The sequence below is a fragment of the Corapipo altera genome, unplaced genomic scaffold, assembly GCF_003945725.1.
Source record: "Corapipo altera isolate COAL_440 unplaced genomic scaffold, ASM394572v1 1b, whole genome shotgun sequence".
Lineage (NCBI taxonomy): Eukaryota > Metazoa > Chordata > Aves > Passeriformes > Pipridae > Corapipo > Corapipo altera.
The window spans coordinates 10,259,465-10,285,714 of NW_020884881.1; the positions used below are offsets into that span (position 1 = coordinate 10,259,465).

General features: G+C 37.3%; 1 protein-coding gene and 1 long non-coding RNA gene across 4 annotated transcripts in view; one reads left to right on the forward strand and one right to left on the reverse strand.

Moving 5' to 3' along the window:
* Positions 1-365: 365 nt before the first annotated feature.
* Positions 366-3,316, reverse strand: LOC113945602. Its single transcript, XR_003527135.1, has 3 exons — positions 3,066-3,316; positions 2,058-2,307; positions 366-597 (listed from the first exon to the last, which is right to left on the reverse strand). It is a non-coding gene; the product is annotated as an uncharacterized LOC113945602 (long non-coding RNA).
* A 1,287-nt stretch (positions 3,317-4,603) lies between these two features.
* Positions 4,604-26,250, forward strand: part of ORC5 (origin recognition complex subunit 5) — a 66,490-nt gene continuing 44,843 nt past the window's right edge. Inside the window, exons 1-10 of one of the 3 annotated variants that reach the window (XM_027639905.1) lie at positions 4,604-4,662; positions 7,823-8,007; positions 9,439-9,531; positions 12,930-13,127; positions 16,547-16,621; positions 18,939-19,050; positions 19,414-19,544; positions 21,290-21,338; positions 21,885-21,975; positions 24,167-24,219. In XM_027639905.1, coding sequence (XP_027495706.1) covers positions 7,897-8,007; positions 9,439-9,531; positions 12,930-13,127; positions 16,547-16,621; positions 18,939-19,050; positions 19,414-19,544; positions 21,290-21,338; positions 21,885-21,975; positions 24,167-24,219 — 913 coding nt within the window. In that variant the 5' untranslated portion in view covers positions 4,604-4,662; positions 7,823-7,896. Of the gene's footprint in view, positions 4,663-4,773; positions 4,994-5,924; positions 5,963-7,822; positions 8,008-9,438; positions 9,532-12,929; positions 13,128-16,546; positions 16,622-18,938; positions 19,051-19,413; positions 19,545-21,289; positions 21,339-21,884; positions 21,976-24,166; positions 24,220-26,250 lie in introns of those variants that run through there. The other 2 variants (XM_027639906.1, XM_027639907.1) reach the window with 2 other exon arrangements.

Sequence of the window (26,250 nt, forward strand, 5' to 3'; positions counted from 1 at the left end):
AAGTGAGCTAAGTTGCATCACAATGACTGGTTGCATCATCCCATTTTTATGGGTACATCAAGCATGCCACAAAACCTTCGCTTTTTACTGAATTCTGAAAGAGGAATGGTAAGTCACTAACAGGTTAGATGCAGTCTCAAAAACAGAAGTTCATTTTTTACAATGCAGACACAAATGCCAGTTAAAGAAATTCATTAAGTCCAAGCTCAGATGCCTAATCAATTCAATCTATGCTCGGGCATTTAAGGAAGTAAACCAAGAATTTCTGGATAGAACTAACTTCAGCTAGAAATGGCATCACTTTGGTATGACTTTCATAATCTGAATATATAATGATAAATAAAAGATTTTCGTTATGTATCTCTAGTGAAATTCATCTCCCTTGGCCTCCTGATTTAGAAAGAATATCAAGTAACTTATCAAAACTCAGCAGTTTTTTTTGCAAAAATGATACACCCTTTGTAAAATGTTCGCTGTGTGAATATATATGTTACTGCAATCTTCTACATATCTTCTTAGAGAAATAAGCATAGTAGTTAATATACTGATTTAACCGAGGATGTTGGTGGTAGGACATAATTTTCCCAGAAAAATAATCTGGAAAATAAACAGTGCCTAGAATTAATGGAAATGTAACTAAAAATTAAGATGTCTCCAGTATGAATTGACATTGTTTATTGGCAGCTTGAGGAAAGATATTTTCTATCCCTCACCTTTAACAGATTGCCTCCCTTGAGGCCTAAATTCTAAGTAAACTGTTCTGATACTGTGCAAGAGATTTGTCTGAGCAACCAGCTGAAATTCAGCAGTAATTGCCTATGGTGATATTTTTATCAAATCTCATTTGGAGATCTCAAACTCTGGATGGTTCATCATATATTTCTGTCTGCAAATTCTCTGCATTAGATACTATGGGAGTATTTAATCCATAGAAATACTGTTTTTCATATTAATGAGTTATAAATGAGAGCTTAATTACTACTAATTCCTTGAAAATCCACTGTTGGTGATTATAATCACTAACGATTAGATTGTTAAACATTCATCTTTGTCTATCTTTAGCAAACGTAATGAGAAGTTACAGATCAGATCCTCAGTTTCTGATTCTACTGTGAATTGCCAGTGGAAAAGAACATCTGCTGGCTGCAAGCAGTACCAGGTCACCCTTAGCACTGACACAGGGGCTGACTAGGAGACAGCAAAAGATGTGAAGGGAATATATTGCACTCCTGCAATCCACAGCCCACAGAATTGTCTCCAGGGACTAATTCTCCTCATGTAACTCAGAGTCCTTTCACCCAAATCTCCTATTACACAGCCAAACTACCCCAAACTTCCTTGTTTCGATAGCAGGAGAATGAGGAGGGAGGCTGATACCCTGAAGGCACCAAATAACTTTTTGCAGTTACAGCTGCAATGTGGGCTGGCACAGAGATTTATATACCCCTATATGACTTCAACTGACATTAAGTAATAATTGTTAGGCTTCTGATGGGCATTTAAAATGTGTTCAAACTGCTTCATCACCCATTTGACCACCTTTCTACAGCTGGTGCATAGAGCTACTTTCCCCAGAACATCCTGCAGCACAGAAGGTGTACTTCAGACAGAGCAAAGTTATCTAGTCCAGTATTCTTTTGCCCTTCAAATGTTCTTTTACTATTTATTTAATTATGCATTATTTTAACCAACAAACTTGCAAACCAATACCAATTGGAATGGCCAGTTTCCATCTGGATAAACATGAAGGAGTTTGCTGTTCCTCCTTATTGCATTATTGTACCTAAAATATTTATTTGCTCTGTTACAACACTGGTATTTAGTAAAACATCTTGGTGTCTATTCTTCAGCAAGGCTCAAATCCCATCCTTACTTAGGATGTGTCGGATAGCCATTAGCAGGTGAAGCTGAAACCATTTTAGAAGTTACTGCAGGTATCTTTCCTCTTTCATTATTTAGGGTTTGCGTATCTACCACTGTGTGCACAATAACCACTTGAGATCTTTCCATCCACTTGGAAGAAAAATCATCCCCTGTATATTTTAAATAATCCTTACCTGGGAATTTAAGTTAAAAGGATGACTTGTGTAAAGGTAGGTAATGACACTATCCTTTCCACTTGCTCTGCTGAAAGAGCTGTATCATCCAAGAAGGCTGGAAATACGGTGGCAGTCGTTTCTTAAATGTCCTCAGTGATGCTTTCAAGAGAACATCTTTCAAGAGCAATAATTTCTTCCTGCTCTTTGTCAGAGCCCTTTTCTGCACCTCTGTCAGCTGGAATTGACTTTTTGGAATAGGAAGAGACTGCTAAAAAATAGTACAGGTGCAGCCTCAATAGCATGCTGCACAATGGCATCACTGGTAAAATGTATCTTGAAAAGACTGAGAGAAATAAAAAAAATACTGCACATATTGCATATACATATTGTATATAGTTCTACATACATACAGAATCTGGATAAATACGTGCATGTTCTATCCATATATATATAGAACTACAAATACAAATTAAAGAACATAATCCTGTAATTCACTTAAACACATAAATTTAAGAAATGAGGAATCCCAGTGATTTGAATGAAATGACCATATATTTTATATTTAAGTTTGTTGCTGAACTGGAACTATGGATAAGAAAACTTATATGAAAATTATTCACTACCTGTACTGAAAATAAGTTTCATAGATAAAAAAGTATTAATACAAAATATCTGACCATAAACATAGTGAGAAAGGACTATCTCCTGCCCTGTTATATGCAGGTTTCAAACCTCATTTTATTATTTGCTTTCTTATTTTGAATATATTTGGTATCTGAGCAACTCACAGTCAGAATAAGATAAAAAGGCATGTGACAGCTTAATATAAATTAAGAAACAACTTAAAGCTCTGCATAAATGCATACTGAGTAACAATATCAATGAAAATTGTGGTCGATGAAAGATATAAACTAAAATTTATTACGCTACACATAACCAGCTACATATTTAGGCATGAATCCTATCTCTAGCAACTGCTACTAACCAGTTTTGGCCTCTTGAATGAAAATAAAAAGTCACACTTACTAAGTTTAAGCAGTTTTACTGGGAAGCAGAGACTTTCTGTAGGAATAGGCCTAAGTAACTGTCAGAACTGTTCAGCAGTCTTTTGTAATAGTTTTGCATTTGCAGATTTAAGAGTACAGAACTTTGGGTTACTTCAGGTCAGTTCTGTGAAAACATAGTTTTATAGTCCCACCATTTAAATCAATAATGATATTCTTAATAATTTTAGATTATTAAAGCTATACAGAAAAAATTTTTTCTTTTTTTTTTTAGTTTTACCTCATGATAATAATGGCGTCATTTTGGATTAATAAACAGAATTATTACTGGGTATTTTGTTTGAATTCCAGACTAGAAGCTAAACGAGACAGTGGTGATCCCACTCAGTTAATAAGCAGGCTTTTGGAAGCAAGGCTGCAGTTACTGAAGTAGCCTTCTTTTGGTTTGATTTCAGCTAGACTGGTTCCCTCAACAAGCTCTCTGTAACCACCCAAATCCCTGGGGCAGGCTGCCCTTGTGCACAAAAATCGGATTTGTTACCCAATGTGCAGCAAGCCAATAATTACACACTTGGGAGAGACACTGATTATTGATTTCAGAGTTACACAAAACCTGGGTGATTGGTGGAATTCCAGAAATCAAGCATCCCAACTATGAAAACTTTTTACTGTTTATACTTTATAGCAAACAAAGGAATTGTTTATTTGCTAAAGGTTACAGATTTCTCTTATTAATTAGCATTCTATCTTATACTGGTTAATGATTGTCTTGCTTCCAATGCTAATTAGTCCACATGCTGTGTCTTTCTTTTCTTTTGGGTCCGCGAGTTTCTTGGCTTGGTGGTCCGTCAGTCGGTGTTTGCGATCTGCCCTCGCTGGAATTACCTTTTACCCAGTTGGAGATGACTTCAGCACAGTTGCTGCATTGTCTTTATTAGTTTCTTCCTTATCTCAGAAGTTCTGCCAAATGTCCTTGCGGCCCACAAATTCTGCATTCTTTGTGCCCGCTACCAGTCGTCCATTCTTGTCCCGAAGCTTTGTTAACCTCCACCTCCGTCTGAGACCACTGAAACATGTCAAGGTCTAAACCTTAACAAGGGAATTCTACCCAGACATCCGGACATCACTTGTTAGCCGCTATCCGTTTCACGGATTAAATCTCCCTCCTAGGATTAAGCGAGAAAGTATATAACGATTAAAGAACATCCTTCCTCAAGAATATTTTACATATTCCACATTTTGCAACACCCTGACGGCTCTCCCGGTGCGATAAGAACCCGCCTCGACCCTGGAGCTCCCGGACGGGGTGGGGCAGTCCGGGAGCAGCGGACTCCCCTCACGGCTCTCACTGTAGGAGAAGACCCTGCCCCAGTCCTAGGGCTCCTAGACGACCCCCCTCCCGGAGCGGCGGACTCCCCTCACGGCTCTCCCTGCCGGATAAGACACGATATCCCGTGGGATGGCCCCGTAGGATAAGCAGCACACCCCCCTCACACCCGTCCCGCCCTCTCCGCCCTTTGCTGCACCGCCCCAGGCAGACCCGCGATCGCTGCGGCGCATGCGCGGGCCGGAGGGGGCGGTGCGCGCGGGCGGCGACGGCGGGAGCGTGTGAGGAGCCGGTGAGTGGAGCCGGGGCGGGCGGGCGGGAAGGAGAAGGAGCGGCCTTCCTCCTCCTGCTGCTGCTTTCCCCCTGGGAATCGGTGCGCGAGTGAGACCCGCCGCGGGCTGAACCGCCCCCTCGGCTGGGGGGACCGCCAGCCTCCCACACGCGCGGCGCAAGGAGCCCTTGAGCCGCGCTCCGTAATGGCCGGGGGTCGTCCTGCCCCCTCAGCCGGGGCACGGCTGTGCCGGAGGGGGGCCTTGTGGGGCCCTAGGGGACGTGGGGCCATGCTGATCTCTTTAAGGTCTTTCATCTTCCGTCCTAAAGCGCAGAAAGGCTGCCAAGCGCAGGTATTTTAGGACCAGTGAATTAAGAGGAGTCATCGTAAATTATGTAAACGAACCATTACGTAAAACAGCGCAAACATAACTTGTGCTCTTAGCATCCTTACTTGGTCTCAGCTGCAAACTAAGTGCCTTTTGCTCCTTGCTGGTCTTGGTGGAGTCACATGTACAACCTTCCCCGGGCAGAACACCCTCAATTCAAGCTTTGCCCGATGCTAGTCCTTGTGCTATCATTGCCAGTTAATCTAAATTAGTTGTTTTGTGAACGTGTTGCTCTAAACATAGTTTCCTTTGTGAGCTCTGGGATGGGATCCCGTTGAAGATTAAGACACAGATAGTCAGGAGCGACGTAGGTTTTCATCCAGTGGCTGAAATATGTTTAGTGTAGGTTGTCCTGTGCAGGGGTGTTTGAGAAACAACATTACTTTGATTTTCCATAATATGTGATTGACTTATAAATAAACTTATTTTTCAAGTTACTTCACACTTTTTTTTTTTTTTGATACCTAAGTGTAGTCCTTGTTAGGTGTGATGTGATTACTTACAAATAGGTATAATTTGAAGTACTGAATTTCATTACACGGGCATTACTTCTGTTATCAGAGATATTCTTGTTTCCTTTTCCTCATTAATGACACTTATTTTTCTGTTAATGATTCTACAGTCCCAACTTTTACTTAAGAAAACACTGAAGGCAAAATGTAAAAATAAAAGAAAAAATCTTTCCTCAAATGCATTTATGGAAATACTTAACAGAGATTGGCCCCAGAAGGAACTCTATTATTAAATACTTCCATAAATACATATGTCTTTATGAACCTTCTTGTATCCCAATAGCTCTCCTGTTGTTACAATCCACTATTTCTTTTTTCCTTCACAACAGTTTATTTTCCATTTCCCATGCTATTTCTGGTCTCCTGCTAACCTAATCTTTTTTCTGGTGTTGTACTTATACCCAGCATAACATATTTAGCTGTAAGTACTTATGTTTAGAAGTGTTTGGAGTGCTTTGTTTATTATCTTTGTCTTGGCAACATGCAGATATTCCTGTCAGCTGATGAAATACCTTTATTGCCTTACTGAAATTTCCAAACTTTCTGTTTGATTATCAAGTTATATTATGATTGACAAAGTCAGAATCCAGCTGTTGAGGTTACTGTTGAGGTTCTCTCTCTGCATGTTGTGTGTATCACTACAGATAAATGTACTGTCTTTCCAGCAGTTTTAGAAGTGCAGACAAAGTAGTGTCTTTGACTGAGGTGTTTTTCTATATTCAATCACTAAAGTCCAGCCTTCCCAGTGTTTCAGCAATCAAGACCTTTGTTTTTCATTGTCTAGATCTTGTCTAAAAGGTAGACTGTAATTAATGTTAGTCTTATGTAACTGGTTTGGGCTCCTACTTGTTTTAAGGAGTATTTCCAGTCTTTACCATCAGCTGGGTTTTCTTCATATTCCTCTGCTGCTTTTAAGCTGGGCAAATCAGCAAATTTGCAGATGACACTGAGCTGGGGGGTTGTGTTGATCTGCTGGAAGGCAGGAGGGCTCTGCAGAGGGACCTGGACAAGCTGGGAAGATGGTCTGATTCCAACGGGATGAGGTTCAACAAGGCCAAGTGCCGGGTCCTGCACTTTGGCCACAACAACCCCCTGCAGTGCTACAGGCTGGGGACAGAGTGGCTGGAGAGCAGCCAGGCAGAAAGGGACCTGGGAGTTTGGATCGACAGGAAGCTGAAGAGGAGGCAGCAGTGTGCCCAGGTGGCCAAGAAGGCCAATGGCATCCTGGCCTGGATCAGGAACAGTGTGGCCAACAGGTCCAGGAAAGTGATTCTTCCCCTGCACTCAGCACTGTGAGGCCACACCTCTTCCAGGCCCCTCAGTTCAGGAAGGATATTAAGGTGCTGGAGCAGGTCCAGAGAAGAGCAACGAGGCTGGTGAAGGGACTGAAGCACAAGTCCTATGAGGAGAGGCTGAGGGAGCTGGGATTGTTCATCCTGGAGAAGAGGAGGCTCAGGGGAGACCTCATCACTCTCTACAACTCCCTGAAAGGAGGTCGTAGCCAGGTGGGGGTTGGTCTCTTCTCCAAGGCAACCAGCAGTAGGACAAGAGGCCATGGTCTTAAGCTGTACCAGGGGAGGTTTAGGTTGAATATTAGGAAAGAATTTTTTACAGAGAGAGTAAGCAGACATTGGAATGAGTTGCCCAGGGAAGTGGTGGATTCATCTTCCCTGGAGGTTTTTAACATGAAACTGGATGTGGCACTTAGTGCCACGGTCTAGTAACCACGGCAGTGTTGGATCAGGGGTTGGACTTGATGATCTTGGAGATCTTTTCCAACCTGGTCGATTCTATGATTCTATTCTGAGTGTTCCTATTAGCAGCCAAAGAGCTATTATTTTGTCATCTTCATCTTTCCTTATGCCCTACCTCCTCCCTATTACTTGTAAATCCTAGTTTATTGCCTGTTCATGGAGGTGATGATCTGTGACTAATCTACTTTCCTCATTTTATTCCCTTGCTACTTTTAAATGCATATAAAATCAGAACTAAATATGTATTTCTCCAGTTAACTAAACTATGACAATTCCTTCTTATATTGATTTGGTCATATCCTGTATGCCTTTCCCTTTTTATTTGATTTTTTTTGATTCTGTCTGGTGTGAAAATGTCTGTGTAATGCCTTACACAGTTAAGTTCAATTTTTCTGAAGTCTTTTAAGTCTGTCATAATTATACCATTATCCTGAGCTAGTAGTGTGTTTAGATTATTTATCAATTCCTGTTCATTTTCTTTTTATGCATATGAAAGCAAATGATAATGAAAACTTTTTATTTTCCAGATCACTTTATTTCTTGTCTCTGAACCACAAAAGGGACCTGCATGTTCAGGTGACTTAGCTGCAGAAATATCAAAATGCCTAATCTTGAACACCCAGCATATCCAGCAGCTGCACTGCTTCACTTGGAAAGTTTGGTGCCTTGTCGAGAATCCCAGGTGTCCATGTTGCTGTCAATATTTGGAGAGGTAGTGTTTTTTGTACTGTATGTTTGACTAGAACAAAGACATTCTGCTGTTTCAGAGGGGAGAACAGAAATGTAGGGGCATTTTTGTGATGTCATTGTGAACATACTTTGGTTGTCTCTTCATTGTACTTTTATTTTTTGCTACTCATACTTAACATTGTTGTTTGGCAATTGGATTCTGGTCCTTTAGAAGGTTGAAAGCTGTTTTACAACTGGAAGGATCTAAAAAACCACACCTATTTGTGCCTTGCTCTCTCTAAAGCCTGATTTTGCCATGACTTTGTTCCATCTTTTCCAGTTAGTACCAGGGAGTCTCTTCTTGCCTAGTCTAAATTTTTTTTTTTTTTTACTGTCAGTGTAGAAATTCTGTTTGGTTTTGACCTGTTATTTTACTGTCTGAGTGCCTGAACTCTAAGTACATTAAGTTGGTCTGATTCTTAGTAGTTCTGCAGCTGGTCACAAGATTCAGAAATCACTGGCTTGTTAATTGATTCTGTTACTGCTTCACTAAGCTGTAGTAAAAATTAATGGGGATTTTTATCTGCAAACTTGAAAGCACTTGATATGTCTGTTTACATTCAGCTAACAAAATGGAAATTAATATCTGTTTCTGGTTCTGCCTTTAATTATGGATAATAATAATACCATCAAATTACAGCATTCAAGTTTTATATATATATATTACAAGCATAGTGGCAACAACTTTTCTTGAAAATAGATACTTAAATTCTTGATAAATATGCAGGTTAAAGTACCTGCATATATTGTGCAAGAGTGGCTTCATCTTGCATTAATTGAATATTATTGTTTTTCATAAAAGTATCCATTTTATTTTTGTATTCATTTTTAAGTCAGTATTTGAGATCCTTAGGAATGAGAAAAAGACAAAAATAAGTGCCTGTTCAGAATGAAACAAAAAGAACAATTATTTTCCTTGCATGTAAAAAAAAAAAATTACATGAAATATACAGCATCAGGACCATTAAATAACTAGATGTCTTATATCAAATATTGCCTCGTGAGAGAAGAGCCAGCTCCTTTACCACCTCCTCCACCATTTTTTTTCTTTTTGGTGCTAATGAAAAGAAAAGCAATTTGCATGAGTTAAGGTAATGTATGACTTGCAATTTGTACTTCCCAAGATTTCCTTTCAGTTGTGTAGTATGAGTTACTCTCTGTGTTTCTGTTGTTCATTACAGCAGTTTCACTGGCAGTTGTGTGATAGTTGATTTTTTTGAGTTATCCTCCCAGCATTTCAGTGAGGATGAAACATAAGACTTGATCTTTTGATTCCATAATAATTGCTGTATTTTATATTTAATGCCTTGGTTTAAAGGATAACTTTTCTTTTGGAGGGAAACTTCATTGATAAGTCTTTTATCTGTTGAATGAAAAAGAAGAATTGAAACAGTAACAATTTTTTTTCCCCTAGCGTCAGCAGTTTAGTTTTCCATCCATTTTTATCTATGGACATACATCTAGTGGCAAGACTTACGTGATGCAAACTCTTCTGAACACCTTACAGGTAAGAATGTTCACAATAGATATTGAATTTACTATTTATTTATAACAGATGATTTCTTGAAATGGCCTCTACTTTCTGAAAATGGCTTGTTTTCTCAGCTATTTCTGACTTCCTGATTCTTCTGCTCCACTTACTGTGTCATGAATGCATCACTCTTCTCACTAGTGCATTTAGGATAAAATGAAATTGGTGCTACTGAGATATAAATCATAATAACTTTTGTAAGAAAGTTTAAGAAATATAAAAAAACCAAATATTGTTCAGGTTGTTTGCATGACTTAGGCTGAAATAGCTCCAGTGACAAGTAAGTATTGATGGTTCCAGTTCAATCTGCAGTCACTTATACTACACCTTCTTTTGAATCTTCTTGTAGTATTCTCCTTTAAACTAATTTTATGTGTATACAAAAAAGAGTGAGAGAGTACTTGAAGAACAGTGAGAAGAATTAGCAGTAGAGGATTTTTTATTTGTTTTGTATTGGCAAACTCATTTTAATTAAATTCAGTTGGATGTGTACGATCCATTTAAATGTAAACCTCGGAGCTTAAGCTTAATGAAGTTGCTAAAAGCATTCAAAGCAAACATAGCAAGCTGTACATGTTCACTGAAAAAGAAAGTGAACCTGGAATGGTGAAAATCACTGTCTGAACACCACACAATTGCCATTGTTTCTGATATGGTTAGTTGGTTTTGCAGACTTGTGAATGTTGTATTCATTGCAGTAAATTTGGTTAGTTCTTGTAGAAGCAGGAAAATCTGAAACTTCAAAAAAGAAACAGTGCAGGAGTTCTAAAATGTTTAAGCAATGTTGCATAGGAACAATCTGTTTAATTCCTGAACAATAAATGACTATTCTTTTGCTTCAGCAAAGAATCAGCTCTAAATGGGAATAGTGTGCTGATAGCCCCTTTTATTATTATCTTTTCAGAACCTATTTGAAAATACAAATTTTGTGTACTTTACTTTATTCCAGATCCTTCAAAAACAGCTTGATATACATCATAAATTAAAACCCCTATGAAACAGGATGGCATTCACAGTTTTGAACGTAACAAAATCAATTCTCCAGGTGTGTTTGTGTTTACTAAGCTTGACATCACCAGGTCTTTTGCTGGCAGCATGGATCTTACTGTCCTATGTCAGTACTGTTGCTGCTTCCTCCGGGGTGAGCATTGCTTTCAGAAGTGCTGGGACTGTATGTTCTGTTTCAGCTTTGCCATCCAAGCCAAACTTCCTCTGGATTCTTGCCCTTAGGAAACAGTGTAGGAGTAAGTAAGATATAGGTCAAGGAGAACTCATAAAGCAGATGATGTTGAAGTATGTGAAGTGGAAATCACTGAGAATTCATTGTGCAGTTTTGAATTTGGAGCCTTATGTTCCTAGGAAGCTGGGACTATCAACTATCTTCCTCTCAGTTGTTAAGGAAGAAGGCTGCTTTAATGCTGGCCACTGGGGGATGAGTTATATCCTTGATCAATACTGGAGTTGTTGTGTGTTACTAACCTGAAGTAGAAAGTTTGTCATGAAAGGACTTATTTCAACTGCAAGGGCTGCAGACAGAGAAACCTACTCTTTTCTTTAAACACCATGTGAGAATCTGAACTACGTAGAAGTAGTGGGTCATTGTGGCTGAATGTATGTTTCTTGGAAAAATAGTTATCTTGAGGAATGATGTAGAGAGCCATGGCCATAAATCCACGTCAGTCCCTCTCTGGTCAGCGCTGGCTAAATACTTAAGCACTGGGTTCTTGCCACTTCAGTGGCCCTTCTTTTTCTGTTAGTGAATGTGTGTGTTCGTGCTAGTTTTGCCCTCTGTCGTAATGTTTCCCAAAACATGTTATAAAGTCCATCTAAGTTGAAGAATGTTATCACAGAAATTTCCATTTAAACCTGTTAGTGTTTTTGTCAGTCAAGAACTTCAGGGATTTTAAATCCAATGACAGGTGCCTACTTCATGCTTAAACCATGAATTTCCACTCGTGTGTTCTCATACCCCTGATACTTTTGGCTCATCTAGAGTGTGCTTATCTGCAGGACTGGATTTTATGCAAAAGCCCCCCTCATCAAAAATTCTGCAGAGGGAGAAGAGCAGAAGATGGGGGTTATTATCCTCTTCCATGCAGTATCCTTTCATGCAGTGCTCATAGCACTATGCTACCCACTTGCAGCATATCCAAAGATGTGGCCTGGCCCCGGCAAGCAGTAGGATTTAAGGAGCAACTCTCTCTACAGAACTTCCTTTTGCCAAGTATAGGTGTCTCCTATGTTATGTGGTGTTGTGAATCACATCTGAGACACTCAGCATTCCTTCTGCTATGGAGGTGCAGCACTTTGAATAGCTACTTTGGGACATGTAGCCCCTTTCTTTTAATGGTGTTCAAAGTCATAATAAAAAGCTTTTTATTGCATGCTGTGTGAGTGGATTGCCAGCATGTACCCACACTTCCCCACATCTGCTGAATCACATGCCATATATTGTATTTTACACAGAAAGACTGGATTGAAGTACTTGTGGTTGTTTTTTGGTTTTGGGTTTGTTTTTTTTTTGTTATAGACAAACACATTCCTGCATCCCAGCGACTAATGTTTTCCAGAGGTTTTAATGTTAAGTGTGAAAAAGACCATATGCCTTACCAGAGATTATGGAGCTATGCAGATAAACTATTTCTGAAAAACAGAGTTGCCAGAAAATTCTTTTTTTGCGTTATGTAGGTTTGAATACTGGTACTATTTTTTAGTTTGTAGTGTCTTCTATTTAAAGGCAAATGACAGTAGCTTTTCAATATTACTAAGTCAATACTTACAATGTATCTCCTACTCTGTTTTTTTCACATGCTCTTTGCTCTGCAAAGATCTGATTTTCTAAAAATGTTCTGCACAATCATGCTGAACATGAGTCTAATGTAGAAGCTCATAGTTTATATTTGTATGCATTGAATGCCAAAAACATTCAGAGTAATTCTAGGGAGTGTACTCCTAGATTACTCTCTTTGTAATATGTTTGAGACATCTGTGTTATCTAGACGTAATTTGTAGTGGACCATTTTACTGTAATGTGTTACAATTGTCTAAATTTCTTTGAACTAAATGCTATTTGGTTTTCTTTTTATGTGTTGCTCACAGTTTTTAAACATAGTTAAAAGATATAGGGTGTGTTTCAGTTTTTAAACATATTTAGAAGATACACTGTTCTATTTGAAGATACATCACATCTGTCTTCCCTTTGTGATAGGTAATATTTTGACTAGGTACATAATTGATTATGTCTTTTTTTACAAGTTTTTTTGGTTTACGCTTTATTTTCTGTTTCATTGATTGTATCATCTGGAAAAGTGATTCTGGAGTGTTTACAGTGAAAAAACCAAATAAAGTTGTATCCTTTTCTTTATCCTCCTCAGCTTCCTCATGTGTTTGTGAACTGTGTGGAATGCTTTACATCACGACTTCTTTTAGAAGAAATTCTCATCCAGTTGCAAAGCTGTTCTTCTGAAGCAGAGCCAGCCTCTCCTGTGCCTTGTGAGACTTTCAATGACTTCGTACGTCTGTTTAAACAGGCTCTTGTGAGTCGAGAGCTTCAAGATCAAACATTGTACATTGTAAGTAATTCAGTTTTGATGTCCAGTTTTGTTCCTGTTAAGAGGGAGTAAGTAATTGTTATTGATCATTTGTAAGTGAAATGTGTGCCTTATAGAACAGCTTTCACAAAATTTCTGCATAGACCTCATTCAGAATCTGTTGGTAGTGGTTGGACTCTTTCAGTTGGTTTACAGGCCTTAGGGGAGGTTCTTTGTTTTTCCTGCTTTCAGAATTTTTTATACACAATAACTCTGTAGCTTAACTAACAACATAAATTATACCTCACATTTAAATTGGGGATGTAATAGTGTTACAAAGTATTTAAATACAGAGAGCCTGAATTTGTTTTATTATTAGTAAGTCATGTATATCTGTTTCCTTGTGAAAACAGCTTCACAAATGAGAAAGCAAAGGTTGGGAATAGGGCAGAAGGGACTTATGGAGTATGCAAATGACAAGGCTTGGTTGGCTGGAATAGGTCCAAGTTAGAGCTTATATTAAGGAACTAAAATGTATAACTTCCTCTGTAAAAGTGCTTTTGAGATCTTACTTCTTTGACTACACTTGTGGCCCTCAGAGGCAAGAACTGTAGTTTTAAGGTTAAGATGGAAAAAAAGACTGCAATGAAAAAAAATGATGATATACTCAAAGGGAATAAACAGGCAGACTGTAGGAAAAATTATCAGATTTTAGATTGCAGGAATGATTGAATCAATGTAGTACTAGAAGTTAGGATTTGGTTTAAGTGGGTTTTTTTTAACTGTGATAATCTTAACTACATAAGGGAGTATAACAGCATTTATTGTGCCAGGAGGTGAACGTAGGAAAGACATTTCAGTCATACAAGAAGTCTGATGAAAGGACAATATGAAGGCCATAATATTAGTGATGTGTAAAGGAATGTATACATTGTGGACCTGCAGAAGATATGGACTGACATTTCAGGCCAGTTTTAAAAGAGGTGAAATTGATTATTTAAGAAAACATGAAAGTGGTTCAAGATAGAAAGCTTAATGACCCTGGTAATCACTCGCCATGTTTCTCACAGCAGTTGATGTGCCCATAATGCTTTGGGGTTTTTTTGCAGTCAGACAAGAAGTCCATAATTATACTGATCATGCTTCATTCTGTTTCACAGGTTACAGTTGAATAAGTTTCATTTCCATTTCAAAATACTTAACCACTGAGTGAAATAACGTCATATTCTGTTTAGTGGAAACAGTACTATCTCATAGTTTCCTACAGGTCACAAAGTTATTAAATTTGACATACTTCTTAGAAATTGAATGAGGGAAAAAATGTACCACCAACACTTAAAACAGATAAGTTATAAAAAGGCAATTTAATTTACCATCACAAAAGTGGTATTGACATTCTTCAGCAATTCCATAAGGACAAAATTTATCTTTATAATAACCTTTAGTGAGTTTCACAAAATACTTTTTATACTAAAATTTTACTTTCAAATTAGTATTTGGATTAAAAAAGTGTTCTACGTCAGTAAAGAATTCTTCATGTATACTGTATAAATTGGCATCACTCAAAATTAGAAAGTTCTTGAACAACTGGTTAAAGAAAACAAACCATTAAATAATTGTAAAGGTTCAGTTGTATCATGAAAATAGTTGTTGCATCAGAAGAATTAAGTATTAAATTAGTATTTCAGTTCCTTTCTGCATGGGAACAGACAGGAATGGGAGAAATCAATTCATGTTTATTAACCTACGTCATCTGGATTTATTGTAGAGTGTTTTAAACTGAGGCTGATGGAAGGACCAGCATGCTGGTAACATAAACTGACAATGCTAACTTACTCTAATTTCAGTTGTAAATATTGTACTATTTCAGCTCAATTAACTCAGAGTAAATTAAGATAAATGTTTACTTTCAAGCAAAGAATCCTTAATGTTTCTCTTAACCCAAGTATGGGTGCTGAATGCTTGTGATTACTTATGCAAAATGAATTTATTCATTTTAACTACCTGAAAAATTGGAGCAGATATAACTTGTAGTCATTCAGACATTTACAATATTTAGCACTTTACAGATGTAACAAACTACTGTTTTTAATGTAAATGAGCAGCCAGTTCTAAATGTATAGTTGTTTTAAAAAATTGAAGTGTGACAAGTCTGTATTGACACTAAAGCACAGACTCATAGGCCTGGGGGTAGACTGTTTCTGTGACCCATACTCCACAAGCCAGGGTCACAGTATATTTTCTGCTGTAGAAACTGGAGTTTGTTTCCCATTTAACTAGAAAGTATGATCTACTTAGGTCAAGACCTTAAAGCTTTGTGTTTGGTAACTGCATGTCACAGGGTCCAATAAGCAGTATTTTATTAGTAAAAATATGTAGCCTCTATTTGGTCAGTTGTGTAGTACAGTCTTCATTCCTGAAGTCATTTATTATATGAGCCAAATACAGATGTCAATATAAAGTCATATATTGTATTGTAGTTTTAAATAAATTCCCAGGAAGTGTGAGATATCATTGCAGAGATACTGCTCCTCCAGGTTGTATGGTGGGATTTTTAAATAATATTTTCATGAAATGCTTGGTTGTCCACATAAAATTCTTTTCCTTACTGTGGGCAACAGAATATGTAATAGGATAGAAAAATATAATTTTCTAGGGACCTAGAGTTTTTCTTTCAACAGCAGTAATTCAAAAGAAGTAATGAACTTCAGAAGTTAGATTTATAATGCAAGTAGTAAATAAACCACAGAAGATGTGTTTCTGTTCTCTTTTTTCATTCTTGTCAAGATTTTAAGTGTACTGAGAATACACATTTTTTTTGGCCAGAGGATAACCATGTATGTTTTCGTGCTTCTGTTTTTATTCTCCAGGCTCCAAAATGTTAATTTAGCTTCAAGTGTTTCCTGTTTAAGCTGTACATGTTACATATCTGCTGCTGCTATGTGAGGTTTGCATGCAGTAAATCCTCTAATTTTCTAGGCTGCAAACTATGACAAGAAAAGTTTCTCTCAAAATTCAGTTCAGTGAATTCCAGATGAGAGCTAATTTCTTCTAAAATATCAGCTCTTACTTGTTTGTGAAAAATAATTCTGTAGTGGGAAAAGATAACTCTCCTAGAGTGAGCTTGTAGTTACAGTGCTACAGTACTATGTGTAAGTTTGAAATAATAATAATAATTTTGGGCAAAAATTGAGCTTTCAATGGTTGATAATGATATCATGACTTTATCAGTGGTATTTCTGACTGGTATACTTAAGTATTAATTCTTACTGCCATAAGGCATGAGAATGTTGCTTTTCTGGGGATTGTATCTTTTTTTGGATGCAGAGCTGCTTGGGCTTCCTGGCAGCACATTTGAAGCAATAATCTCTCCAATTCAGTTTCCAGCAGCTAAGAATTAATTTTAAGTCCGTATGAGAGTGGAAGTCAACATTGTCTATATCATATTGTTTTGTTAAAAGGTACTGGATAGAGCAGAGCAGCTGAGGGAAATGGAAACAAACATCCTGCCAGCATTTCTTAGGCTTCAAGAGTTGGTAAGTATCTGGAAAAATATGTATGTGTCCTGTGTGTTGAAAGTAACTGAACATGTGGTATCTGTCCATCTAGGCTCACAGATAAAGATAGTGATTCCTTAGAGAAGAAAAGTTGCATAATTAACCCTTACCCCCCAAAAACAGTGATCAAAACTAGAAACCAAACCAGAATTTAAACACTGTCAGGTTTTTATTACACTTTTTCTTTAATTGGGTTTAATGGTATATTGTTTTACAGTATCTGATGTGTTGTAGATTCTTTTGAGGCTGGTGTCAAATACATGCTGGCTTTTCTACATTACTTTTTTATTTTTGAGAATGAGATTTTCAATAGACTACCAGTTACTTTGGGTGGAGCTGCACAGCTCAGCAGCTGTGAATGTGTTGGAAGAGAGTTTTTTACACCACTTCTGAAATTGCACTGCAGTGAGTTTCTGATTGGAGTAAACCATTGTGTGTCTCCCTTTCTCACTTCTGAAGCATCCAAACTTTTTACCTTGGAATAAGGAAAAATGGTACATTCTCTGAAAAGAAGCTGAAGACAAAACCAGAAGATGCTGTTACTTTGAAATGTCTGAACATCTAAATAGCTGAAATTATACTTGTCTCAAGACTTTTGTGTGGTGCTCTTAATCTTCTGGTGACACTGACTCTCTGTTTACTGAATGAAGACTGATTCACAACTGAGTTCTTAATCCTGGCAGCTGGTGCATTTTCTGGCTCCTTTTGTCTGTTCTGGCCATGTTCTGGACTTTACTGCTCTTGAAGCAGAAACAACCTGTTCTGCAGAGAAAGGAGGAAAGCTTGGGTCTATGATTGCTGTTCAGGGGCCAAAAAACCATAGACTAAGACTTAAATATGCCAGAGAAACACCCTCAAACTCAAAAGTAACCTCCAAATAAGTTTGTTTCCTGAATGCTGATATTCCAGTTGCTTAGATTCTGGACTGAGGCTTTCTAAAGCAGCTTATGTTGCAGAGCAATGTTGGAGGTGCAAATATACTCCATTGCTTCCTTTCCTGCAGTGAAAGGAGACAAGAAATTCCATTAATAGTGAGGGATTTCATGGGACTGGAGGATTGCTGATGAAGAATAGGTTATTGGATGCTTGATTTCTGTGAGGATTGTGGTGGGAATTACTAGAGTTTTTCATGTTGGAGGATCAGTCAGGAACTGAACTGAACATACCTTAGTACTTCTGTCAGCTAAAACACTAGATCTGGGAGAATAGCACCACTGAAAGAAATCCACAGAAAGATGCTTTTGTGTCAAAAGGAAAAAAAAGTTCCTTAAAAGCAGAGGAAAAAGGAACAGTAAAGAGTATGGCTGAGTGCCACTTGGACAAGAAGTGGGAAGGATAAGTAAAAGAAGATTCTCCCTTGGTTTCAGGGAAGGGAATAGCATTTAAACTTTTTTTTCAGGTAATTCACAGCTCATATTCACAGCACTGTCAATTTAGTCAGGTTCCTTCCTTTTGTTTTATTGAAGTGCCTCAATAGTTTTCAAATGTCTTTCTTGAAGAACCGTATTTAAGAGCATCTTTTGTTGTGCAGAATTTCTAGTGTGTTTGCAAAAACCTTGCAAAAAGGGAGAATGACACATCATCTTCGCAGACAGTTAGTTTCATACTAAATAGCTAAAATTTTGAAGGGTGACCAAAATAAGGAATATTATTTTAATATAAAACGTTTTGTTACCTACTGACCAAAACATCAAACTCGAGGTAAGTAGTTTTTCAATAAAAACTTGGTTAAAAAGAATGTGTTATTATGAACAGTTGCTGTTCGTAACACAGTTGGGAGAGTAAACAGGTAATACTACATTTTTGTTTTGGGATGTGTGTGTTTGTTTTTAAAGACCAGATTACCTCTAAAATAACATAGAAGAGAGAGCTTGGTTTCAGAAGTGCTGAGCTTTCTTTTGCTTCCTAACTTTTCCTGTTTGCTCTGAAAATCTGGGTTTAATTACCAAAGTAAAATGCTCTCTTAATTTTGGGAGTAAGGGGTGGAATATATTAGGTATTGTGTAGTACCAGAGCTGTACCACCCCACAGAGCTTCTATGTCAGTGAAATGGCAAAGGATGCAGAGAAATATCATATAATTATGAAAATTTGCAAATGTATGAGCTGCTTGATTAGGCCAGCTGAAGCTTTATTACTATGCTAGTAATTTGTATTAAACTGTAAATTTGATGATTTTTGTGGAACAGAAAAGTCACAATAATAATTTTTCTCATTGATGCTATGACATGCACTGTTATTTTGTTCTTTCTCTGCCTGTTGCTCTCTCTTTCATTTTTTTTCTCCTGCCTCTACAGACTGACAGTAATGTGACAGTTGTCCTGCTCAGTGAAATAGTGTGGGAACTGTTCCGTCCAAACGTGGGATGCTTTGATCCACTCACTTTGTATTTTCCTGATTACAGCATAGGTAAACTCGTTCTTAAATCAGTTTTTTGAGGATTGTATAACACTTGGTCAAAGAACATTCAAAAGTTTTTTCCATGTTTATCAGTGGGCCTTTTGCAGAATCCAGAATATGTAATAGCTACTGGAATGTAAAAGTCTATATTCGCACAACCTCCAAAAGAGTTGTCTATTTTCACTTGCCAGAACATCTCAAAGTAATGTTTTGGTTCCATTGTATTTGCTGGTTCTTTAAAGCAGTGTGATTTTTGGTGGGTTTTGTTGGGGTGTTTTTAAGTGATGATTATAGTTTGTTCTTCCGCTTTTAAGATGTGGTCAGTTTATTAAGTTGGCTTTAAATAAGCAAAATTTATTTTTGTTTAAACAGGACATCTGCAGAAGATCTTGTCTCAGAATCATCCCCCAGAATATACTGCAGATTTCTATGCTGCATATATCAATATTCTGCTTGGTGTCTTCTACATGGTTTGTAGGGACCTGAAAGAACTTCGGCATCTGGTGAGATGAGCTTCTTTAGAGTTGCTGTTTCGGTTTGGGGTGTCTTCTGCCAAGTGAACTCTGAAAGTCTAGATTTATTGTTAAATATGGACAAAAAGAAAATCAGAGAATCATAGAATGGGTTAGATTAGAAGGGGCTTTTAAAGGTTATCTAGTCCAGCCCCTCTGCCATGAACAGGGACACCTTACACTAGACCAGGTTGCTCAAAGCTCCATCCATCCCAGCCTTGAACACTTGCAGGGATGGGGCGTTCACAGTTTCTCTTGGCAACCTGTTTCAGTGTCTCACCACCCTCATTGTAAAAAATTTCTTCCTTATATGTAATGTAAATCTGCTCTCTAAGAATGTGTTAGCTCAAAATGCAGTTTCCCTAAAAATCCATAACAAAGGTTGCAGTTGTTTTGGTGGCTGTAAAGGGCTTCCAGTGCTGTGTGGTTTTCTGGTAATAGATTGATGGTATTTGGGAAAAGGAGTTTTAACCATATGTCAGTTGAATAATGTAATAGTAAACAAACTTAAGAGAAGAAGAATGACAGTTACTTGATGGTGGCCTTTGCATAAGAAAAGCTTAATAACAGTAACAAGTAATTAGCTCATCAGATTATTATTTAAGTAACTATACTCCATACAGGGAAATTTTACGAATGGCCAGTGAACAAATCAGTGCTAAAGAGATGATCTGAATGTTCTGCCTCCATTTCCCTTGGGAACATGTTGCTGCACTTCAGCTGAACTTACCTATTAACCATACAGGTTTTAAATTTAAATGAGGTTGCTGGAGACACAAGTAGAAACCAGGGTCACAGTTCTTGCAGACATGTACTTGAGTGGCTCTGCTTATGAGAATTTCATTAGCTTTAGATGCTCTGTTTGTGTGTTTGTGAAATACCAATATTATGAAAATACATACTTAATTGGACCCTAAATTCTTTTTGTGAGAGAGACAAGTCTCTTCTCTAGAAGATAGTGACAGACACGTTCAACTGACTGTAGGCTTCTGAACAACTCTTTGCTGTCTAGTAGAGACTCTAAATGTGTATGCCATTATGTGTGATTATTAATAATACATTCTGGAATTTTATTAGATTTATATGTGGAAGTTACTGCATTGAGTTTTGTATACTAGCACAGAGATTTATTAAAGTGTAGTGGGACAAAAGGAGAATGAAATCTGAGGATTGTTATTTTATGAAATTCTGTGTGATATTGATTTAAGCATTTTCTAGATTACAGTGTGGTCAAAAATTTCTCTTACCTTAGGCAAAAGGAGTTTGTTTGAATATGGAACATGTTAGCAGGTTTTTTTATGGTTGCTTGTTTTTTTCAAATAAATGATTTTTGCTTGGATGTCTGTGTGTGTGACCTACTGCAGAACATGCTGAACTGCTCCTGGAATAGAAAGTTTTTTCTGAAAATGAAGGGAGTAAAAAAAGTTTGAAAACGTTTTTATTGCATTTATAATGTTAAATAATTATGTTAGTTTAAAAAAAAATTAGCAGCCCCTGAGTAAACAGATTTTGCTGAGCTCAAGTAACCTGTGATAAATCATTTGTGTTTGTATTTTAAGGTATAGAAATGTTGCCATGTTTTACAGTATATTGTTTCTAAGCAAGTGGCATAATTATTGACTGAAAAAGAATTTGTTGGTTTTGCAAAGGAATGATTTACTCTGCTAGTTTTATTCTGTAGCTGGATCAGATATATAGTGCCTTTTTAATAAATTTAATTTTTTTTCTTTCTGTAGGCAACGCTCAACTTTTCTAAGTACTGTGAACCAGTGGTCAGAGGGGAAGGTAAGCCTCTGTCTTTTATTTGTGTGAGTGTATGAGAGAGCAGGTGCTGTTCTGTGGGTTTTGTGGAGGACTTTGCCTTGATCCTCACTGTGTCGTGACACAGTGGTTTCTTGGGTCACAACAGCATTGCTTATTCCAGTTGCACCCAGCCAGAAGCGTTTGCAGCAGAAGCAGTAGATGGTATTTGGTAGTGGTTTTTTTAGGAAACAGAAGTTGAAATACCATGAAAACTTTCCTCCCCCCCCGTAAATCCTTCTCCTCTCTCAACCACCAGGACTTCTGCAAAGTAATGAGGTAAGTAAATTCTCTGTCAAGGCTAAGAGGAGAAACTGGGAGGAGAGGTTCTGTCAGACTGACCCAGATTATCTTGGAAGAGCCACAGAGAAACAGCCTTGCATGGCAGCATATGCTTGCTGGATGGATGGTGATCATCCTAAAATGGAGTCAGCATATTTGTGTCATTCCTGTGACTGTTCAGGTGTCAGGGATGAGTTTTAGTGTTGTGTGAGTTAAGTGTTTAACAGAGTTGATTCTGGCTTGGTGCAGCAAATGAACGTGACACCCGCAAACTCTGGAAAAATATTGAACCTCATCTGAAGAAGGCGATGCAGACTGTTTATCTCCGGGAAATATCCAGGTAATCTGGGGGGCAAGGGCTTGTTTGCTTTGCTGAGGTTGCTGTTTTTAACAAGCTTCCTCTAAGTATTTCTCAGTTGTGTTTCGTGGCTAGTGTTTCTTTTTTGCTAGATATAATCTCTTTTCTTTAATGTGTATTTCTTTCTTGCCATCTACTGTTAGAAGTAGCGTATTTCGGGAGGAAGTTTAAACAACATGGCGTTTCTAGCATGTAATAGATTCAATAAGTAAAGCAGTGGCAGCAGGTTATGTTCTGCTTTTCACTGATGACCATACAGGTAGATCCATTTTCTGTAACATGTGAAACTGCCAAGCATGGGAATCCATTGCCACAATATACAGATGCAGTTTAAAACACGCTTGTAAAGTTGGCTCAGCAGATCCTCACTGTACCAAGGATGCACACGAGCCACAGAATTCTTGAATCATTACAGATTTTGAATATCTGTGTTTCTTAGCTTTGTGTAAGGAGCTAGGTTGATTTGTTTACTGTGCTTTCTTATTTTCTTTTCCAAAGGCAGCATTTTTCTTACATGGAGTTGCTGTTTTTGACAGCATTAAAAGCTGATATCCTACTAATGGGCTGTTTCTCTTGGTAGATTCCTTGTTTATTTTTGTAAGTTGACAGACTGCTAGAAAAAAAAGATGGTGGTGTCCATTTTTAGTGGTAATAATTGGCTTAGATTTAATTTTTTCTCCATCTGTAAGATGATGATTCTGATACACCATGTAAAGAGAGATAATTTAGTATTGCTTGATTTCTTTCCTTTGAATGTCGTTGAGGCCATAGAGTGTTCTGGTGACTGAACCTTAGTGTGTAGTAGAAGTCTTTGCTAATGTTTTAGAAAAGTGATCGTGCCTTCAGAAAGAGAAGTGATTTTACTTTGTACAAGCTTGACTTCACAGTACAACGAGGCACTTTTCTGTTTGCCTCAAATATTTATTTATATTCAATATTGATCTTCATTACACAGTCTACTCAGGATCTTCCTGACTTTTTGCACTGTGTAATTACTTACTCTAATTAGGGTGTAATAAAGGATTATGAAACAAAATAGCTTACGAATTGTTTCCAAATAACTAATTTCCCTCTTTACAGTTTTCTTTGATTATAAATTTGAGCTTAACTGGGTTTTTATTAGAAATTTCAGCTTTCTGTATAATAATTCTAGAATTTACCTCTGTGTATCAGTAAATGCTTGAGGAATTGAAATCACTGTATCAGTTTTTCTGGCCACAGAACTGTGATTACTCTGGACTTTTCTTGAAGCTGTAATTTATAGCAGCAGAACTTTGCTATCAGCTGTTGTGCTACATGAACTGAGATGAAAATGAACTTTTTTTTTTCTGCCAGTAAAACAGATGTTGGATAAAACCCCTATCTCATTGATAATTTGATTGGTCATTGATTATAATTTGAGTATTACCTGAGCTGTCATTACACTGTTTTCATAAGTCATATGGCTGATAAACTCTGTTCATAAAGAAGTTTAAAAAGCAAACCAAACCAGTACTGGTGCTCTAACAACTGTTTGGTTTTTTTAATTCCTTTGTGGTATACAAAATGATCCAAAATATGAAATTTTGACCAATGTTATTCCTTAAGGGAAGTTTTAAAGTAAAATTTTTCCCTATTGTTTAGTAAAACACCAAACTGCTTGCAGGCATTTTTCACTAACAGAATGATCCAGTTGGATGTCTTCAGAGTTTTTCAGAGAAGAATGAATATTGCTTTGGTTTTTACATAAACTTCAAAGTTACATTATGAAGTAATTATAGTATTGTTCTCACAAACATTAAACAGTTATTAAGCAGCTTAAAAAAATCAAAACTGTTGGTGTTTTTACTTTTTATCCAATTCTGCATTATTCTTGAAACTTGGAGTGTTATTGATACTTGCTCACTGGTGGTAGTTGGATGGAAAGAAGTTGGTATTTTACAACTAGCTTTTTGACTTTTGTACCTTAATGTAATGTTATTTTTTGCCTTTTTTTCTTTTCAAGCATGCATACTCTGCACATTATTGAAACCTATGTGTGAGGTAGTAAGACTTCATATTTTTAATTATTCTCTTACTAACTGTACCCTAGCCAGGGTCATGAAATTAAAATATACATATACCAAGCAGGTAGTTTTCTCTAAAAGACTAACAAATACTTAGTCTTTATTTCTTTGCATTGTCTGTGTTTTAGCTCACAGTGGGAGCGCTTGCAGCATGATGGTGGAGAGCCTGGGCAGTTGAAAGGTATCAAATACATTAATTCTGTGGGGCCTTGTAATGTGAAATGTGGGCTTTTCAATTTGTCTTGGTTGTTATTATCTGAGAACGTGTGAATGAAACGACAGAGATGAGGCCACCTGCCAGTACTCAGTTACAGTTCCAGGTGATCATGTTTTTTGAGAAGGTGTTCTACAAAGGACTATTGCTATTTTTTCCCTTGCCATAAATCCTGGGAGTAATCTTCCCTAAGATCCTTTGTGTGTAGAAGTAGACCTCGGATGTAAGAATGGATGAGGAACAGGCTGACCCCTGATGGTCAAACCCCCGTGTGCCAGCTGGAGGCACACGTGTGTCCAACTGGGGAGAAGAGAATGTCATATCTGGTGCCTTGCACAGGATTAACACATTCCTCAACAAAGCAGCTGCCCTGGGTCCTGATTTCTTGGCAAAGAGAAATGTTAACATCGCCAGCATTCTCTCTGTTCTTTCCTTGGATGTGTGCAGCTTTGCTGATTTTATGCATCAGGCAGGCTGGAAAGTCAAATCTCAATATATCTGTCAGCCTTCATTTACAATTTAGGAAGGAATACTAAAATATTTTCCTGGAGATGTCATTTAGTCATGGTCTTTTGATCAGTTTGTCATTTGGGAACACTTTTTATCATACTATTTTTCATCACATAATTTCTTCAATAGATACTAGGTAAAATAGCCACTTATTTTTTTAAATCATGTTACAGTAATTGCAGTCATCCAACTCTTTCCTGTATTTTCTTTATGATCAATGATTTTCGATGTTGTTACCCAAAGGAGTTTGATTTAAAGTGTTCTTATTAAACTCCCTCCTTCCATGTCCAAATGAGCATGACACACTTTACACCTGACAACCTCAGAAAGGGAGATTTTATTTAAAATACATTTTCTCAGACTTTTAGGTGTATGTAGTAGGTAAAATTGTCATGTTATTAAACAGCATTTGATAATAACATGCTTAAAAAGCAATTATAATAAATGCTACACTAAATAAGCAAATAGTTCAGTGTGTGATGCGGTATTGTCCAGAAGAATGGAGTAAAAATAGATATTTCTGTGTTAAACTAAATTATCTATGTGTAAGAGTTTATTTGGAGTTGCATTATATAATTAACACCCAATGCAAAAGAATCTCTTGTAAATTGTACAAAAATATTGTTCTTTTATGCCTAGATAAGAGGAAATTATTACTAACTGTCATCTAGGATGCTTCTTGTCACGCTGCAGGCTCTGAATCTTAAATTTTAGACATGTTTTATTCCTTGATCTTGATTTGCTGGTATTTGTGCATTAAAACAAAGGGGTACAGGTGCTTTACAGAAAAACAAACGGATGAAGTAGAAACCTGTGAGCAAAGAAGGCACAAAGAGACCCTTTAATGGTCTCCATAGTTAGACAGCTGATGAATAAGATGGTTTGATGATCCTATTCTTATGCATAAGCTGTATAAAACAAGAACAGGGGACTGTAAAGGTAAAAAATACAAAGTAAAAGTAAAGAAGAGGGAAGGCAAATACTCACTAGACTGCAGTTCTTGTGTGTTTAATGTGTGAAACTTTAATCTTAATTAAGTATACATGTAGCAGGCAAGGTCAACTGGATCAAGTTTAAAATTTTTAAGACATTTTCTGTAGGAAATAAAACAGTGGCTAAAAATTCTGAGATGAACTGTTTTTCAGAAGTGCAGCACTGCTGCATTCTTTACCATGCTAGCCCCATTCCTGGGTGAGCTGTTTGGCACAGTCTGGAGCAGTCTGAAGGCTGAATCTTGGAGAAAAGCTTTGAAATTATATTTAAATACATCTCTTCATCTGCCCTGTTTGCCAGAGAAATTACCTTAAATGAAAGTAGCCTGGAATTACTTATATTTTTTAGGAAGATTTATGAATCTCCAGTGCTTCAAATACAGTTACTGAGATGAGTCCAAAAAGGCTTCAGATTGTTAGTTTTGTTTAGCTTTGTGCCCTTCCCTGAATTTGTATCTGTGATAAAGGGGTTCAGAAAGTAGCCATACTCACTTAG